Source organism: Stegodyphus dumicola, chromosome 7 (assembly GCF_044657685.1).
Source record: "Stegodyphus dumicola isolate Sdum_Otavi_A_Nest chromosome 7, ASM4465768v1".
In the NCBI taxonomy this organism is placed as follows: domain Eukaryota; kingdom Metazoa; phylum Arthropoda; class Arachnida; order Araneae; family Eresidae; genus Stegodyphus; species Stegodyphus dumicola.
In genome coordinates, this window is record NC_140774.1 from 44,441,772 (window position 1) to 44,462,691 (window position 20,920).

The 20,920-nt window shown below is 32.1% G+C and overlaps 1 protein-coding gene across 7 annotated transcripts in view; it reads left to right on the forward strand.

The window, feature by feature from the left end:
* Positions 1-20,920, forward strand: part of RhoGAP71E (Rho GTPase activating protein at 71E) — a 164,546-nt gene that overhangs the window by 38,735 nt on the left and 104,891 nt on the right. For all 7 annotated transcript variants that reach the window (XM_085820141.1, XM_085820147.1, XM_085820146.1 and 4 more), the window contains 2 exons: positions 9,274-9,435; positions 9,680-9,789. In XM_085820141.1, the coding sequence (XP_085676267.1) occupies positions 9,274-9,435; positions 9,680-9,789 (272 nt within the window). The remainder of the gene's footprint in view (positions 1-9,273; positions 9,436-9,679; positions 9,790-20,920) is intronic.

Below are 20,920 nucleotides of genomic sequence, written 5' to 3' on the forward strand. Positions count from 1 at the left end.
TGGGACTCGAATCCTGGGCCGAATTACCAGTGTTCAGAAAATTTATTTCTAGTCCGCCTGATGGGCCAACACTCTTGATGCGTTTTATGCAACATAAGTTTTTGTATGTGCAGTCGGAAAATTGAAAATATTTTTTCAAAATGTTACAGTTAGAGGTAATGCATAGTTTTACTAAACATTTTCTATCAGTATTACTTTCGAGTTACTACCTAATACAGAAACATAAGTTTTTTAATATTTATATTTATAATTTGTTTTTCGATACATTGAATTAAGATTATTTCCCAGAATTCACTACATTCTTAAATTTTATTTTTCAGTATAATAATATGCAGCTATTTTTAAAGGGTTAAATCATGAAAGTTTCAAAACATGAAAAGAAAAAAATTATTTTTGCACTCAAAGAATGCAAATCATAACAAATTTTAAAATAAAATTCTGTAGAACTGATCATGATTAGATTCATCTTCCTTCAGTTAGGTTTTCTCAAGAATATTTATGTGTTAATATACATGCTCAGAAATGCGAATATTAGAAATTATTCAAACATGCATTCAAGAAGAAGTAAGCTTTTCAATAGAAATTCAACTAATTTCAACGAATACCCGGGATAATATGACCACAATCTACCTGAATAGCCAAGAGTAAGCAATATATAGGAAACAAACCTGGGCAACAGGCTTATATTTATTTATTATTATCCACATGTGGGACTGCTATTTTTTGATATAAAGAAGGTTTTCATCACCTAGGGTTTGCAACAAATTTAATTTTAATTTCCGTAAAATAAATACAAAACAGTCGTTCTGCAGCAAAACTGAAGTGTAAAACCCTTTTTATTCCCCCAAAATGCACCACATACTTCTGTTTCAACTAAAGGAAGCAAAATTAAATTTTGTTCATATAACTGGCTGGCTCAGTTAAAAATAAATATATAATCTTTTTTTTCCTTCTTTCTTCTAAGAAATTAAAATTCAACAAGATACTCTTTTTTTTTTTTCGAAACAAAACGCGTAATTTAGTCATTTTCAACTAAAAATAGTTTAGATTTTTCAGATATTGCAGAGTATAAGAGAGCTATTTATTGCAATTATATGAGGGCTGCCATCGTGAAAGGCTTTCTAAGGGAAAACTGACTTTGCACTAAACACCAATGATGCAGTCAGCCCATTCACCTATTTTTGAACCTAAATGAAACTAATAGTATTCAGCAAGTATTTTACTATTTGGCTATTAGCAAGGTTCAACTAGACGAAACCAATTCAAAAATTTTATTTGCATACAGTTGTAAACTCGACACCTGCAATAAGAGGATTCTAGTGTTACTATATTTCTTGTACTCTATCGTTAGCTAATTTTAATGCAATCAGCAGGTAATATCGATATTAGAAAAATTTTAATGTAAATTGCACTTTCGAATTTTCCTTTCGTATTGTTCTAAAGTTTACAATTTTCTTTTGCGAAGTTCTAAAGTTCTAAAGTGAACCCAGTAAACGAACAGAAACAGAAAACAGTCATGTATGTCCAGGGGGTCCTTACTCGTGGACAGCGAAAAAGAAGTCTTTTACAACAAAGGTACCATATATAATACGTTGGAATTGACCATGCACATTGCTTTTCATTCTTATCGTCCCTCCTCTAATTTTCGACGCATATCCTGTTTCTTTCTTCTATTCGTTTTACATTTAACGCATCTTTTCAATGTGCATCCTATTTGAAAATACTTTAAATACTTTATCAGCTTTTAGAAATAGAGGACAAAAATTTCTCAGTATCGTAGGAGAAAGATATTCAGCAGAAAGCAAGAATGCATCTCTGTGAGTAAAATTCTGTAGGAAAATCTACAAAATGCTTCAATTTTATGATGAATATGTGCATAATATATACCAAATTTAAGAACGAATCTTATATATATATATGTATGTATTTACAAAGCTGTTTATCAAAATTCTAGTTTTGTTTTAGCCCAAAGGGGTACTAGAACAGAAGGGCTAATAGTCTCAAAACGGCATTTTTTATAGTTTCACTATAAACGGAAGTATGCAGCGAGTGATAGTGTAACACTGGGGTGCCTGCATCATAGGCCCTACCCCCAATCGAAAATATGCTAATTCGTATACAATGCAAAGTTTAACTAATAGTGATATATAAATATGCCCAGAAATTCTTAAATTTTTTTTTTATTTATTTTTTAATTTTTTATATATATAATTTTTAAAATTAATTATGGGCTTAATAAGAGAAGTTAGGATAAATATCAGTAACAGATTAAAGCGTACATGGTTCATGATGAAGATGCCATCTAGAAACGCTGCGAAGCCCTTCGAGCCAATGGGAACAAAAATGGTATATCATAGTAATTATCATGCAAAAATTTTTTAAATTGCAAGACTCTGTGTGCAGTATTAACAGAAAATGTGATTACAATCATAGAATAACATAATTAAATAGCATAATTTAAAACTAACAGTAATATACAATACTATACAATAGAAAAACATACCATACAGAAGGTAGCAAAGGTGCAATTCACCTTAATCCAGAGTGTCACTAAGAATGGCCATAGGCCTTTTGATGTTACGTTGATCATTTACGTCATAGTTATAGATTTTAATTTCAGGGTTATTAATGGACTCCAGGATTTTACGGAATTTCTTAGCAAGGCCATAGTAATGGTCAATTTTCAGTTCAGTATGCAGCCTGTGATTTTGAACGTACCATGGGCATTGGTAATTTCACTATAAACGGTGGATCATCTTTGAAATTGTTGCCACCAAATATTATTGCCCTGTATTATATTTAAAGAAATTAAATAAGGAAGAATCTGAATGAAAATATGTATATTTCTCGCATTGTGAAAAAACAACAGTACCTAGAGCCACCAAATTTTAAACAACGTAATCCTCCACCCGAGCATGCGAACCTAGAGACCCGAATTTTTAATTTCAAATTTAATTTATTATCTCTTTCATAACTTTAAGAGATTTTTTATTACAAAATTCAACAATTTCAAAGTGAGAGTGGCAACACTGTAAGTAATAAAACATTTTTATCTGCAGCGTCTGAGACTGTATAACGGAAATTCTAAAGATATACTGTTTTTAAATATTTTATGATATTGCTGTGGAATTTATGCAGTTTAAGTGCGAAGAACATGATATTTAATAAATAAAAATAACACACAAAATGTCAAAAAATGTCCCTTTGGGAGTAATATAAAATATCGGAAGGCTTTCGGTTTTTATTTCAATGTGTTTAATTTTATTATTCCTTTTCAAAGCCCAAATGAGCGTTAACACATAAGGGCTTTTAGTTTCCAAACACCATTTTGCATCGAATCGCTTTTCCAAATCATTTTTCTGAACTGTTGCTACCGAATATTATCGTCCTGTATTTATTTAAAGAACCTAAATAATGATAATCTACATGAACATATGTATGTTTTTCGCATTGTGGTAAACGTTACTTAGAGTCATCAAATTTTGGATAACATAGTCCTCCACCCGAACAAGGGCACTTAAAAGCACGAATTTGGAATCTGGAATTTGTTTTTATTGTCTATTTCATATTCTGTAAAACTTTAACGGATTTTTGATTAAAAAACTCAACAGTTTCAAAGCGAGCAGTGGCAACACTGCAAAGAATAAAACATTTATGTCTCCAGTGTGCAAGCCTGTGTATCGGAAATTCTAAAGCTATGCTCTTTCGAAACATTTTTAGCCCAAAGTGGCGTTAACCCAAATGCTCTCGAAACAGGTATGTGACTGTAAATTAAAAAAATTGCCTATTTGGACGTTTTCATTTTTAATTAATTTATTTTTTGGGGGTACTGAACCCAGTTTTACGTAACTTTTCACCCAAATGGTTTGCACTAGTATTATTTTCTTATTTCTTTATAAAACGTTTTAGAAAAGTATTTAAAATAAATGGACCTTATATCAAGTTAAAGAAAGTGCGTAACTGTCATAAGAAAAAATGAAGCAAGTAGGATAAAAAGTTTTCACAGATCGTATTTTTAAACTAATCTAATTAGCTTATTATAAGATAAATGCTTTTTTTTCGATGATAATAATAGAAAAATAAGGGCAATAAAGATGGCTGTAGATTTCTTTATGTAGAGTAATATATTTATATTAAAATAAAATTCATAACCCTTAATTTTAATAAAACAGAATTATATTTGCATGAGGTTTGCATACTTTATAAAAAGCATGTGCATGTTTATATCCTATAAAATAATTTGTTAAAATTCTACAGGTTATTTGAATGGTCTCCACACACTCTATTTCGTAAAATAACAAGCAAATATTTATATCATATAGAACAATGCCTTTAATACATTAATTCACCAAATGCAAATGATATATACTATAGTCTCTTTTTCGAGCTTTTATAAAAGGAGAGTTATATAAACCATTTAGTAGGAATGGAATGTGTTTACTCTTTTACAACTCTCAGCTGATAATTATGATGACATATTATACTGTTGTGTTGCCGTTAAATAGCTTGTTTTAAGAAGGAAAAATTATATCTCAAATGACTTTACAATTTCTATTTTAGCCGAATACCTATCTATCCGGAAAATCTTAAAACGAGTGCAAGCGGCTATGACTTTAATGTAAGAAATTAACTGAATGAAGTTTTAAACTTTCAGTTATGGACTATTTCGGTTATGAATATATGACAAACCTATGCGAAATTTAAGCGTCTGTAAAGCGATTGTACGAAAAAAGTGCCACTAAATGCGTTGTTCCTTACCTTCCTAAAGAAATTTTAGAGAAGTAAGACGGTTCGTAGCACTTATAAAAGATGCTGAAACTATCGAATACTGCGTTTAAAAACTTAAAAATGCAACTTTTTTGTAGTTAGTGCTTCAAAGTAATATTTGAAATTTCTCCTGCAAAATTTTGGTTAATAATATATATCATTTAATTTGCATCAGACGAGTATGGATTTCTTATTCTAATAGCACATTGAAAAACATATTATTCATTGACATATTTATTTCTTTTGGAGAACGAAAAGAAATTTGCTTCATACATTGTAATAAAATGAGTCAAAAACTGTCGTTGTGTGGAAGACTATTTTATTTTTATTTATTTATTTGAAATTGAAACCATGGTTCTCAGAACTGTGAAAAAATTGTTTAGTCGTGCAATCTTTTTGAAGCATGTACACATTACATCTATCATGAATCTACTACCAAAATGCATTTTAACTAACGATAATTGTATATTAATTAATGACTACTATATCTTTTTGTTATAATATCCAGAATATATTTTTAGAACTGGAAAAGAGAATTATATTTAGAATTGAAAGAGTTTATGAATTTCACCAATTTTTCGCATTTTGCAAAATATTTAAGAATTAATAATGCAATACTGAAATAAAATATGAAAAGATATTAAAACACAAATTAAATGGTAACAAATGAACCAAAATATAAAAGAAATTTGCTTTTTTATAATACTTATTTCATCAGTTATTTTTTATTTGTCCCCAAATTGATTTCTTTCTCAATGTATTTTTGCTCCGAAAGTGAATATCAAATCGTATGATTGGTATCATTGACAGTTACAAGAAAAATATTCCCACATTTGTATTAATTACGGTAGTTTCCCATGTATAATGTGAATATGAGCCAGTTCCGCTTATGAAGTCCTCGGTTGAAGCTTTACTGCTCTTAGGCACAGAGCCGTCAAATACACAAAAGTATTAATTACGAGATTAACATCACTGGAAATGCAAATCACAATAGTAAGCATTGATTGTTATTGATGCCCATTAAAACATATAATAATATGATAATTATCTCAAAAGGTGATACGCCCACCAACGGCCAAGCAGTCAAATTGCTGAACACGGGTAGTTCACGCGGTTCGAATCCTAGCGAACAGGCTGGCTGCATAGACGTTTCATGATTTTTCAATTGTGTAACATGTATAGAAACCAATTTCTCTTAAACAGTTTTCCATGAAGGCATCCCTCCTTTGGCAGATACCCTTCGAGCGCTTTTTCAAGAAAACTAAACCAAAGAGAAATATTTCAAACGGAGCATAGATATTTAATTTTAAATAGTTCTATTTTGTTCTTAGGCTGTGAAATCATTCGAGTGGACGTGAAGAAAGGATGCCATAAAAACTGCACATAAAATGTTAATAAAATGTGAAAATTGATTTCAAGAAATACATGCATATATTGGCCATTTTAGTAAAATCCCAAGCATAAGTACTAAGCATAAGCATAAGTGATCTTTTGTGGCGTGCTGAACATGACGGTAATGCCTTCCTGTCACGAATCGTCACTGGTGACAAAACATGGGTGCATTACCATCAGTTTGAAACAAAGCGAGCGAGCAAGGAGTGGCGCCAATCCTCATCACCGAAACCCAAAAAGTTTCGGACACAGCCGTCTGCAGGGAAGGTTATGCTGACCCTTTTTTGGGACGAAAAGGGCATCATCTTGGAACACTACACACCACGAGGAACCTCTGTGATGAGTGCTACGTACTTGGACCTCCTAAAAAATCATCTCCGGCCTGCCATCAAAACGAAACGACGTGGGTTGCTGTCAGCCGGTGTGCTGCTGCAACACAACAGTGCACGGCCCCATACGGCGCGTGCAACGGTTGCAACCATCACAGACCTGAAATTTGAATACCTCCCACATCCCCCTTACTCGCCAGACCTCACACCGAGTGATTTCCATCTGTCTGGTCCTCTCAAAGAAGCAATGGGCAGCAGGAAGTTCCACTCCGATGAAGAGGTACGCAATGCGGTGCACGAGTGGTTGCGCCGTCACCCAAAAGACTTTTTTTCTGCAGGTATTCAGGCTCTTCTGAAGCGCTGGCGAACTTGCATTGAACGAGGAGGGGACTATGTTGAAAAGTGATTTGCTTCTGTACCCTGTGTGACCAATAAATAATATTAAAAAAAATAATTATGGTTTTCATTTGACTCCCCCTCGTATTTACTCCTACCTGCTGAGAATTTTATGTCCCAACCGTTTCGAAATTTGGAAATAAACACATCTTCATAATATTCATAATCAAATATCGTTCGGACCTTTTTATTCAATAACACTTTCAGTAAAATGGAAGTATTTTGCTTAGGGTAAAAAATGCATCGTACGATTTCATGTACTTTCAGTACTTTATTTTATCAACGCCAAAAAGTGATTTAATCAAATACAATATTATTTGCGAATGATTTTCATATCATGCCAAGGAAGTTTCTCTGTAGTTTGTTTTAGACAAGAAATCAGAAGAGTAGAACAAATTTTTCTTTAAGGAATCGCACCTTGTCCTCATATTTCAATAATAAAATTTCCATATTTCACATTCAGACAATTAAATGAATTTCGATACAAACATATAAATGACACATTAGTTTGAAATGGAATTACAAGATTTGATTGAAGTAACTCTTTTTTGTGAACTGTTATAATAATTTTAAAAAAATACAGTATTTTTAATCAATGCCCACGGCTAAAACAAAATTTCTCTGTTTCTACAGTCATTGTAAGATACCTGTTTAAGTATTTATTCCATGCTAAAAGAAATTATTTATAAATTAGGTGATGCTAAATTCTTTAAAAGTTGTTCATGGGTTCCATGCAAATCGCATTTACTTTTGCAGGAGAAAATTTGTTTCGCAAATTTTTCACTTACAGAAAGGTTTGCGTTGAAGGCTTTCCAGTATTTTCCAGTTTCGGCATGAAAATCGTCGGCAGGTGGTATGGCTGGATTTGATGTTTTTATTTATGACCGTACCATTGTAACATCTTTTTCTAATGATCGCTGTTTCCCCACTACCAATTAAGCGCGACAGGAGGTCGGAGGGGACGACAGTACAGAATATTCTGTCATCAACGATTTCGAGGTGGAAAAAGTAAGGCAGAAAAATAGTTTGAAATGCTTTGGGATTCATCGAAAGCTGGCAAAATAATCCGTATGTGACGCTTTGGAAAGCCATCTTTTAATACGGAAAAATCCGTCCGTAATGCTGAGAGGGTTGAAAAGAAAAAATGTATTTTATCTGCTTTTATAATTATCATCTCCTGATTTGAAAGTCAAAGGCCTGCTCTCGTCATAATGCAGAATATAAGTTATGATGTAATTCTTAAGTTGAAATATAGGAATAAAAGTATTTTAGAAACCTTAACATAAATACATCTTTAGCCACACTATTGCTGCAATGCACATTTCTTACCATTATGATATGTAGTATAAAAGTTTTGGTATAAGTTACTCCATATTGGATTATGTGAAAATTATGAGAGATAGCAAAAAAATCAATGACAAATGCGTAAAATGTTGCTAATTCAATACGAAATGCAGATCCTTTGGTATCCAGTCACTGGAATAAATATACAGCTAATGTAAAGAAGAAAAACTTTTTATTTAAATTTGCCTTTAAAATGGTGATAAATGGATGATGTTTACAGATGAGAGGGAATATTACTTCTTACCTCATTATGAAATTATAAATTGGCCATCAGGGAAGGGTATTCAGACAGTCTGTGAATTGGATCTTTGAGTCCAAACATGGCTGATTATTCCAATGAGGAGTACAGCAGGATGGTTCTCTTGTACAGTAAATGCAGTTTGTTATGCAAGAGATGTAGCATGACAATAAACATTATATTTCCATAATCGTTCATATTGTACTGCAGGTTTTACAGGCTTCGTCGTGACTTTTTTAACAGTAATGCAAATTCTTGTGTTCTCTGTATGTAATGAATGTATATCATACCAAGTATGAATATCCTTGTCAGCTCATTCATATAAGTAAATCCAAAAAGATGCTTGTTTCATCGCATATATTTCAGTCATGTGAATATCCCATAAGAATGCTTCTATCAGGTCATGTTTTTTAGACAAAACATATTTAAACACATGATTTTTCACAGATGTTTTCTTTTTTTTATTGTTAAAATGCCTTGTAAAGCACAAGGTCATCTTACTTATACATCTATTTTATATTTGGGTTAATATACATATTTTTTTCAATTAATGTAAAATATAATGTGCTTTTGCACCAAGCTAAAAGATGCAAAATGCAAAAGACATGCTTGTGAGGCCTATTATTAGCAGTTGTACTTTTTGTCATAATGTTTAAAATGATACTAATATAAATCTGTAAGATTTTTTAATTTGCTTTTGAATTTATCTTCTTGTTGTGTATTGTTTTTTCATGTTTGGAATAAACATTTCTTTTTAAAATTGATCCAGATGCAAACATTTATCACAGGATGTGTATTTAATTACAGATATTAATATTAAAACTGAATAAAGAAGGTCCATATAAGAAAGATGTATTTCGAGCTCCTGGGCACCAAGGGAACATGAAAAAACTCATTCATTTTCTTCAGCATGGGCGTCTAGTCAACATAGAAAATTTTTCTGTGTATACTATAGCCTCAGTTTTAAAGGTATCTTTTTAAAAACTATGTTTATTTTCACTTTTTGTGAAGTACAATTTTTAGAAATTAATATGAGAGTTAATTTAGTACTTTATGTGTTATTTTTAATTGAGGTATAGGATTAAATATTGCTTTTCTTAATTTTATTTAAGAAATTAGTATAACTTTCAATGTTTTGAAACTTTTTTAAACCTTTAGTTTGATAAATATTGATATTTCAATGAAAAGAAACAGTGTTATAATTTTTCCCCAGAAATTCTTAAGGAAGTTACCAGGTGGCATATTTGGATCAGAAAATGAAGAAGCTCTATTTGAAATTATAAATATGGATAATATTGATGAGAAGCGGGACAAAATTCATAGGTATGTTGTAATAAGTCATCAAGTCATTTCACATTGATATTTCTTACTATTAGCAATTTATATGAACCCACCAATGATCATGTGATTTAAGCCAATGAGCATTTTGTGCCATCTTAAGTTCCCAGTTGATTGCACATATTGACTAGAGCTTTCTTTGACAGCCTTCCATGAAGGCATTTCTTAGAGGGTTGGTAACATGCAGCGAGTGCTTTGCTGTAAAAATAAATTAATGTAATTTTTTAGTTGCTTGATCTGTATCGCCAGATATTTAGTAAAATGCAAAAGGATGTAATAAATATTACTAAACTTTAAGAAAAGAATATTATATATAAATACGATAGAGTCAAAAGTCGTTAATTCCGACACCCATAATCCGGACCTCAAAGCCACAAACTTTCTGCACATGCATCGCGCATGCGCATAGGCGTTTACGTGCATGCGTAAGACCTTTACGGCTGCGGATATGCGTGTGCGCATGCGCATAAACCGTTTACGCATGCGCGTTTAATGTATAATGGACGGTAAAAGCTAAGCTAAAATTATCTAATTCAGTTAATGTTGCAGATTGCGTTGTTCCTTAATATTCGAATTGGATCCGGCTTATTAGTTTTTGCAAACTGTTAGAGCAATTTTATAAAAGTAAGCTTGAACTTTCGATTATATCAAATAGAATTTCCGATATATATTTGCTAATATGTAAAGGATCTAAAGCGAAAGTATGTTTCAAAATCCCAAATCTGTTTATCAATTTCACGCTGCTTGGCGGGGGGAACACCGCTGCGCGCAGTGAATTGGAAGTTGATCTGTCAGCACTATCCTTATCTTCAGGGCAGATGTTTTTATTTTATTTGGCTTATATATAATTCCTTACTAAATGTAATATTTCATCTCGATGTACTCCGTCTTTGATATGATTTAAAACAAGTTCCTCGTCATTATAATTCGCTTCCGATAGTGAAGAAAGTGACAGAGGTTATTGGAAACGAACAAATTTCGATTGACAAATTAGTTGGTATTCTCGATTATAGGATTTGAACAACGGAACTTTGTAACTAAACAAGAAATTATGTCTCTTTAATAGAATTAAAGAGAAAGTATTATCACATGAAACAAAGCAACTTAAACAACTTACATTGAAAGAAATGTTTAATAAAGTAAACAAATAAATATTAAGCTTTGTCTTTTTGTAAATTTTGATACCCTGATTTACCTTGATTTTGATTGAATTTAGATCATAATTGTTCTTTATTTCATAAATTACGGTTTCATATTTTTAATTTTGTAATTTCTGCATGTCATTTTACCAAATTTAAACTGATATATAATCCGGAATTGCCGAAGTCCCGACGAGTCCGGATTAACGACTTTTGACTGTATTCAGTTATGTACATATATACAGGATTCATACGGTCTTTAAGAGTCCTTAAAAGTCCGTAATTTTGGTCAAAATCAGCAGCAGGTCCTTAATTTTAATCATCCGAAATTTCCGTCTGTTTTTATGACTGCCATTTTGGTGGAATATTTGTGGCAATTCACTGACATATATGGTTATCTTTTGATTGGGTTCATGGGTTATAATTTGTTTCTTTTTCTAATATAAATGATGGGATACTCAAGTTTCTAAGCAAGAAGTGAAACATACACATTTTGAAATTCATTTTTTCTAATAAAGAGCTTTTAAACAACTTTTTGCTTTTGGTGATGTGAATTCTTTTATTAAACGGTTCTAAATTTGGCCACTTATCAACATTTTGGCAATTTTAAGGTCAGTTTCTATAGAAAATTTTTAATTCCGAGATCTGAGAATTTTTCAGTGATTTTTTTTTTTAAAACATCGTAACATTCATGAATTTCATTAAAATAATAGTAGTATATTGAAATTATATTAAAAAATAACATTTTTTATTTTAGCTGTCATATTATAAAGTTTCATTTTAGCAACTTATTGCACACTCTTTTGAATCTGAAAAATAAACAAGGTATAATGCTGTAAAGCATAATTTACGAAACAGCTCTTAGCAAAAGCAAAATTAGCTGTGTAATTAATTAAAAAGGTCTTCTTTTTAATTTTTTTCATAGTAAGAGTTTTCTCCATGTAATTGCCTCAGAATATGCATCAGTTTTCTCTATAAAGTTAATTTTACACTTTTTCCCAAAATATTTCTTTTTGCTGTTACGGAATTGGTAGGGATAATTTTTCTTTAGGATTTTAGACATTACAGCTTGGAAAGTTTAGAAGGATTTGAAGGCAAGATTTATAGACCCACGACTCTAGAAGATTCGAGAAATATGTGACAAAATGAAAAATGTCTCCATGGTATTTTACAGAAAGTTTGCAATGAATTACTTACATTTTGGAGGATGTCTGGATGAACAATGAAAACATGATATTAGAGTTTTACTTTGATACCAGAATCTTTTTCTTAACTTGTTTATCTTCCCTTTATTTTCTCTACTTTTCACTAGACACAAACATGGAAAATATCAAAAATGCTTCTAATCAGATCACATTGGCAGGCATTATAAAAAGGGATTTTTTTATTAATAAAGAAATTAAAAACTTACAATTTAAAAGATTCATCTAATATATCTTAATGCATCATACACATAGCTGGCGCTAGACATTTTCTCACCTGGTGCAATCTCTGTGAATCTTAAATTCTGCTGCCTAGTACCTTTCTAAATTCTGCTTCCAATGCCTGCTCTAAATTAAAAAAATTTTGCCATTTCTAGATTTTGTTGTTCGGTGTGTTACTAAATTCTAAAAGTTCTGCCACATCAGCTCTATAACAGTCCTTTACCATATATGTTTCATAATTTTTCTGAATGTTCATATTATTAAAGAAATAAAATTAGCCTCTTTTTCTACATTCTAAATGTATTTAGTGTTTTTTAGAATAAGATAAATCCTTAATTAATTCCAAAAATTCTAAAATGAAAAGAAAACTTGTTGAAGAAAGAAACTGAATACATAAAGAAAATTATTCTTCGAAAATATGTGCAATTATTATTATGTAAATTACCCAATTGTTTATGATTTCAGCCTTTACTATAATTTCCCATTACTATTTCCTCATATGGTAAAGTTACTGAGCGAGATTAAATTTAAATTAAATTGTATAATCTTTGACCACTAGTCCACATTTTCAGTTTAAATTTGACTGTTCTTGTTTAATTATGTCGCCGTAAGCTGTAATTGATTTTGTTAGCATCAGAGCATGCCTTTATGTTCTAAATTCTTTTTAAATAAGAGGCTTATTTAAACCTTTGTCTGATATTGTAGTTATTTTCAGATATAGCAATAATACGTGTCACGTCTGTCAGGGATTTTGGACTATTTAACTTTTACCAGATCAAGTAAAACCTCATAGGTACATTGAGGAGAGGTTGACAAGTCAGGAGATAAAGCTTGCAAAAACTAGCATAAGCATTGGTTTGCATATTGAGACAAATCTGTAATTGTTAGAAAAGATGCTTAAAGAGAAGGAAATCAATATAAACTAGCCAAAATGTTTGGGAAGGTTTCAAATTAAAATGACTGATAAATATTTTGTTGAATGTTGTTACGACAGAACATAAATGTTTTGTAGCTTTTAAATGTGTAATTATCCTAATATCGTTTAAGAATCAATGTCATAAATTACATGTATTTTAAACTGTGAAATTTTATTAGATTTTAATAGGGCCTTAAAATTTAATAGTGGCCATGTAAATTCATAATAACTAAGGTTATCAAACCACCTAATTTAATTATTTATAACTAGCTGTCTACCCTTAAAAATTACTTCTACATATTAAAGCGAATTATTGCCTTTCATAAATACTCACTGTGGTCACAAGATAAAACACAAAAATGTAAAAATTCAAGTAAAACTTATCTTTGCATCTTGTGAGACTTAAAGAACTGGATTACAACCCATTTAATTCTACACGAAGCTACGACACTAACTGTATCAAATAGAGCCTGACTAACTTTCAACACTTGCCAACTGTGCCTACATCAGTCATTTCAGGTTTGTTCTAATCAGCAGGTCTCTCTCTAGACAAGCAGCAGCGGTGACAACATTGTCTTTTGTTATGAATCATGCTGATTATGATCTTACTTCTCATTGTAAACTGCTGTTTGACATAAAATCTACCTGCTATTTACGAAACCTCTAGATTGACCAAATATGTGATAAAAAATATGACATTAAAAAAAATCAGCATAAAGCTAACTGTTAGTAAAATGTAAATGCCACTTATCTTCTTTCAAATATGTCCAACTATTATAATTTAAAATATTTAATGCTACTTGATATATTGCATAGTTTATTTTATTCTCAAACTTATTAATAATTACATTAATTAATTCATATTTAGTAATAATGCATACTAATTAGGGATTTATTTTATTTTAGGGTGGTATTACAAAAGTGAAATTCAGGCATGGAATAATATTTTTAATTGAATTTATTCTGTTCCCATTTGCTCATAGATCTTTAATTTTTTTCATTGATTGTCGTTAAAAGTCCTTAAGAGTACTTAACTTCCATGTGCAGAAATGTGTATGAACCCTGTATATATATATATGTATGTAATAATAGCAAAGAAAATAGCCACAATACTTTTGATGCATAATACCAGATAGGAGAGATCCATATTGAAGTGGAAGAATTCTGATTGTATAGTATGCTAATATGTTAAGTTCGTAATAGCTAAGAAACTTGGCAGTCGAGGCAATTTTAATTCCATTTTTATTTGCAACTGACTTTTGTGGCCACAGTTAGCTTGGCACTCTAGCCGTGCCTATTCAAGAACAGTTACATTTTTTATAATATTGCAATGGGAAGCAGCACAGCGAAATTACGTCCACGCAGAGTAGAGAGAGAAGCTGAAGTGCGTAGTTATGCAAGATGGAAGCACACGAAAAGAAAAGTTTTGGTTTGACTTAAAAAGCTTAAGTTTCCAGCTATTACATCATCAGCACTGCACAGGCCATGCAAAAAGGAATGATCTAGAAATGACACAATACAGAGAAGTTACTACGATTTTTAGAATAGGAGGGAGAATTAAAGAGTTATCACTTAGTTAAAATTATAATTTTGATTTACATATTTTTTATCTTGCACATTTCTCCCCTTCAAAGAGAAAAGGCTTGGTGACAGAAAAGCCTTTTTAGAAAAAAGTATTACAGCAGCAGCGAAACAAGGGAAATATCGTAGAATTTGATATAAATAATTTTTTTAAGTAAAAAATCTTGTAGATATTATTTTTAACAATAAATGCAAATTGAAAGTTTGCAGCTTCATTTTTCTGTAAAATCACCGAAGGAATGTCTTAATTTTTTTCAAAAAATACTGAAAAAGTTCACAGTTCTGTAAAATCTTTGCTTGAATATCATAATCATAATATTTTGCAGTCCTTAGCTTTCATAAAAATCATAAAAATATCTTATCTTTCATAAAAATTGATGTTGCCAATATAAAACAAAGTTTTCTTTTACAGATTCACAAAATGTAAATTTATTATTTATAAAATAACCTATACTTTCTTAATAGTAAAGCAATGTAAAATGGAATTTAAAACTTAATACATAGTGTTACGAAATGTACAGGCATGGTGAGATAGTTTCCTTGCAAATCAGGTTTAGGATTGTCACATTTGGCGAGAAATCGCCCATTTCCCGACATAATTGGCAATATGCCATGGACGGATGGAGAACCTTCTGGAATGAATTTTTACCGTTTAGTCCAGAATGTTCTCGAACACAAGCTGAAAGCTATATAAACCCTGCTGGTCTGCAGTCAGTTAGTGTGTGCCTCGTCTAGCGAGCTGATAGTCAGTCATTAAACGAGCGTCTCGAAGTCTAGCACCGAGTTGGTCGTCGAGTGCAACAAAGAGTCTTAGTGTATTGCGGTTAGTGCATTGTCGAGAGAGTGTGTTAAGCTTCGGGAACAACTAAACTGAAGAGTCAGGAGCTGTACTCTGTGTGTCATCAAGTGCATCACAAGTTGTAGCATGGGGAGTCTTGAGAGTATGTGGAGTTCCGAGAACGACCAAGCAGAGTCGGAAGCTGTACTCTGCTGCTTTGCAGTGAAGCTGTCTCCACCGTCATTGCCTGATACCCTGAAGGCTGTGTGGCTGATTGTTCCAGCGTGTTTATTGTAGATTCGATGACTGTAAAAGTGTTTTGGAGCTGTTCTGATTAATATTGTCTAAATAAAGTGTGTTTCGATATTTCATCAAGTAGTGTCGTCATTATTCACTCCAAATCCGCACGAACCCTGTGAGGAACGTACCAAAGGAAGAAAATAACATAACGACTGGTGTCAGAAAAAAACGTAACAATTGGTGTCAGAAGTGGGATTTGTGAGTGAATGCCAGTGACCCGCCTGCAGAGGAAAGCTATGACAGAGGAAACGAAGACTATGATGAACTTCTTAGCCAAGATCAAGGCCGGACAGGAAGAGATGAAAGCTGAACTGAAAGATTTGAAAGCCGCATATGCTGAGATAAAATCTGGATATAAAGAGATGACAGCTGAGATCAAAGCCGCACTAAAAGAGATGAAAGCGGGACTGGAAGATAAGAAAGCCGGCAAGAAGAAATAATGTCAGCCAAGAAAAGGTGCAAGAGCAACTGAAAGGTGAAAGTGGAGCTTACAGAAGAAACTGGAGCCATAAAAGACGATGTGGAAATGAGAAATGAGGCCTCTGAAGAATCAAAGGATGAAGAAATGAGGAAGTAGCTAATGAACTGTCTGAGAAAGATCCAGAAATGAAGGATGAAATATCTAATGAGATTAAAGACAGAGATCGAAAAGATGAAGATATGAAAGATGGGAAAGAAGTTTTTGATTCTCATGTGTCTTAAGTGAAAGTGGAAGAAAGTGAAAATGCAACTGTTAAGTTCTTCGAAACTGATAGTGAAATTATGAAAACGCAGTCAGCAAGTGTTGAAACTGTCTGAAAGTTCATGTGATGCTGAGATTGAAGAAGCTGATGTACAGCTGAAGCAGTGTTCTCCAGTATTGCAAGAAAATTCACCCACTTCACAAACTATGTTTGTGTCTCATATTGCTGATTGTGCAGACAAGGACTTGATTCTAAACCTGGATACTTGTGTTTGTGAAGAATTGGGTTCCATTCATGACTCTGTAGAATTTCGAGCTGGTTTCCAGGAAATGAAGGAAAATAAGCATGTACCATCTGCTAAAAATATCGAGGTGAATTGTATACAGGATATGAATAAACCACAGAGTGGTGAACGAACAGTTTTAGATCTTCCAATCGATGAAAAGTCTGAAAGGACTGAATTTTCAGACTGTGACATGAAAAACAGAAATGCATGTGAGAACTGCAGTGGAAAAGTGTTTGACCCGGTTATAAATAATGAAAAGACTGAGACTGAAATTCATTCAGAAATTTAATTTGTATTATTTAAAATTATGTGTTTAATTTGTGTATGTAACTTGTATATAGTGTAAATATTTATTTCTTTAGTTAAGTTATTTGTTTTATTATGTTTTATGTGTACTAAATTTGGCTTCTGACCAAGGGTTGTACTGCCTGGGACGTGCAGTACTTGGGAGGGGGCAGTGTTATGAAATGTACAGGCGCGGTAAGATAGCTTTCCTGCAAAGCAGGTTTAGGGTTGCCATAAAATGGCAAGGGAAGGCAGGGTTGCCACATTTGGGGAGAAATTGTCCATTTGGCCAAAAATTGCGATATGCCATGGACAGATGGAGAACCTTCTGGAACGAATTCATACCAGTTTAGCCCAGAATGTGCTTGAACACAAGGCAAAAGCTATATAAACCCTTCTGATACGAGGAGAGTTAGTTAGTGTGCCTCATCTAGCAAGCTGGTAGTCAGTCATTGAGCGAGTGTAGTGAAGTCTCGCGTGAAGTTGTTTGTCGAGTGCATCGAGTCTTTTAGTGTATCGTGAGTTAGTGCATCATCGAGTTTTGTCTTAGAGTGTGCTGAATCGAGAGCTGTACTCTTGTGTATCGTCAATTGCATCACGAGCTGTAGCGGGGAGAGTCTCAAGAGTACATGGAGTTCCGAGAACTACCAAGCAGAGTTGGCAGCTGTACTCTGGTGCTTTGCAGTGAAGCTGTCTCTAACGTTATAGCCTGATAGTGTGAAGGCCTGATAGGCTGTGTCGCTGATTGTGTCAACGTGTTTATAGTAGATCTTCGACAACTGTAAAAGTGTTTTAGAGCTGTCCTGATTGATATTGGCTAAATAAAATTTGTTTCGATATTTCATGAAGTAGTGTCATCATTATTCATTCCAAATTTGCACGAACCCCGTAATGAGCGTACCAAAGGAAGAAAATAATGTAACGACTGGTGTCAGAAAAAAATTTAACGATAGTAAATAACAAAATAAACTTTGATAAAAAAGGGCTAATCCTCTACAATGCAGATCAGCGCTACAACTTGCTGATGGCTGTGGGATGATTAAATACAATTACACATAGATGTCTCCATTGCTTAATAAAGGTAACTGACTTCTAGTATTGTATAGTTATCAAAGTGTATACAGTCAAAAGTCGTTAATCCGGACTCGTCGGGACTTCGGCGATTCCGGATTATAGATCATCAGTTTAAATGTGGTTAGATGGCATGCAGAAATTATAAAATTAAAAATATGAAACCGTAATTTATGAAATAAAGAACAATTATGATCTAAAGGGTATCAAAATTTACAAAAAGAAAAAGCTTAATATTTATTTGTTTACTTTAAACATTTCTTTCAATTTAAGTTGTTTAAGGTGCTTTGTTTCATGTGATAATACTTTCTCTTTAATTCTATTAAACAGACATAATTTCTTGTTTAGTTACAGAGTTCCGCTGTTCAAGTCCTATAATTGCTGAGTCGAGAATACCAACTAATTTGTCAATCAAAATTTTTTCGTTTTCAATAACCTCTGCATTACTTTCTTCACTATCGGAATCAAATTATAATGACGAGGAACTTGATTTATATCAAAGACGGAGTACATCAAGATGAAATACTACATTTAGTAAGGAATTATAAGCCAAATAAAATAAAAACATCTGCCCTGAACTAATTAGCAGTCTTATTAAATTTGTCTCTTTTCCCGACATATTTCAGTTGCCTAAGCTATTAAAGTGGTTAAACTAAGTGGTTAAACAGATCAACTTCTAATTCATTGCGTGCTGCGTCATTTCCCTCTCCCCGCAGAGCGGCGTGAAATTGATAAACATATTTCGGAATGATTAGATAATCAAAGGATATGCCTTTATCCATTTTTTACAGCAATTTCACTTTCTGTTTAATGGACTACGAAACATACTTTCGCTTTGTAGATCCTTTACATATTAGTAAATATATATCTGAAATTTTATTTGACATAATCAGAAGTTCAAGCTTACTTTTATAAAATTGCTCTAACAGTCTGCAAAAAATAATAAGCCGGATCCAATTCGAAGATTAAGGAACAACGCAATCTGCAATATTAACTGAGATAATTTCAGCTTAGCTTATACCATTCATTATACATTAAACGCGCATGCGTAAACGTATTATGCGCATGCGCACACGCATATTCGCAGCCATAGAGGTCTTACGCGCACGCGTAAACGCCTATGCGCATGGGTCAACGCGATACATGCGCAGAAAGTTTGTAGCTTTGAGGTCTGGATTATGGGTGTCTGAATTAACGACTTTTGACTGTATTTATAACTTATAGCCATAAAAATCTTCAAACTAGTTAAATGAAATGAAAAACAAAAATGCAAAAATTAAAGCTATATTAAATTCTACACTGCCCTACAATAATAATATGGACCATATAATTTTCTGGATATAAAATAAGAAAATAAATTTCATATGCATGTATATTTCAAAAAAATTATAAAGTACTCAAAAGTGCTTTTTTTTTTTTTTTTTAATTACAAAAGAACTAGTAAGTCAAAAATTTGTGCCTTGAGCTGCTGAATTTTTATAAAATAATTTTCAATAGTTAAGGAATTTAAAACCTATAGAAAGCCGTTAAAATCCTTATTAAAATCCTATCTTTTTTCCAGAAACATGTAAAAAAAAAAAATATATTTGAGAATAATACAATTTATGACCTTTTTTTTTTTTTTTAACAACAACTGGAAAAATGAGAACAAAAACTTCTCTTAATCTCCTTTGCTCAAAGCTTCAAACAGAACTTGTCAAGGAAAATGTGTTTTGAAGCTTCAAACCAAGTTGATTAACTAGACCAGCTAAAACATGTTTTGTCACAACAAATTCACTGAGACTTCAAACGTTTTAATCGAATGCAAAATTCTTAAGAACCTGAACTAATTAACAGTCAAATTTGTCTCTTTTCCCGAAATGTTTCAGTTGCCTAAGCTATTTATACGTGGTTAAACTAAGAACAGTCGAAGATAAAAAATTCCAGTTTTTCTCACAAAGTCCATAAAAAATGCGTCTAGTTACCCAAGTATAACATAAATATTTTATTTACATACTCTTTTATTTGTAAAAATGCTAATATCGAGAGAATTCAGTAATAAATTGTGCTTTTTTTTTATAATTCAACAAGTGGTTTTCTACTGAAACCACTGCCCTCTTAGAGCTAAAACACCCCCTTGGAGCTAAAATGCTCCTACATATTTTCTGTTTGCTAAAGTGTAGTGTGATCTTAAAGCTAAAACATTTCTATATATTTTCTGATTGCTAGAGTGTAATGTGATCTGTAATATGATTTTAGAGCTAAAATCTTCCTGTGTAATTTCTGATTTCTTGGGTATAATGTGATTTATTTGTTAAGAAAGTGAGGGAGTATGTTATAAGTTTGGGTAGAAGGTATTGATGTTTTCTTTCAGAAAAGAAAAATAAATAAAATATGGAGTAGGAACTTTTTATTTTTTTACCCTCTTTTTCTAAAGATAGCTGTATCTTTTTACTTTACCATTATGTAATTGTCAGAAAGACATCATATGCTTTCAAAAGTTTCATAATTTCTAAAGTATGTGAATATGTGAGTAATAACATATACTTCAGATAACTTTACTGAAAATATGAAGGTAGAATTCTATAAATTTTACATTTTTAGCATTTATTTAGTATACTTAAACATTTAGAATGACATTATATGAAATTTCCTCCTGAAACAAGATCAGAAT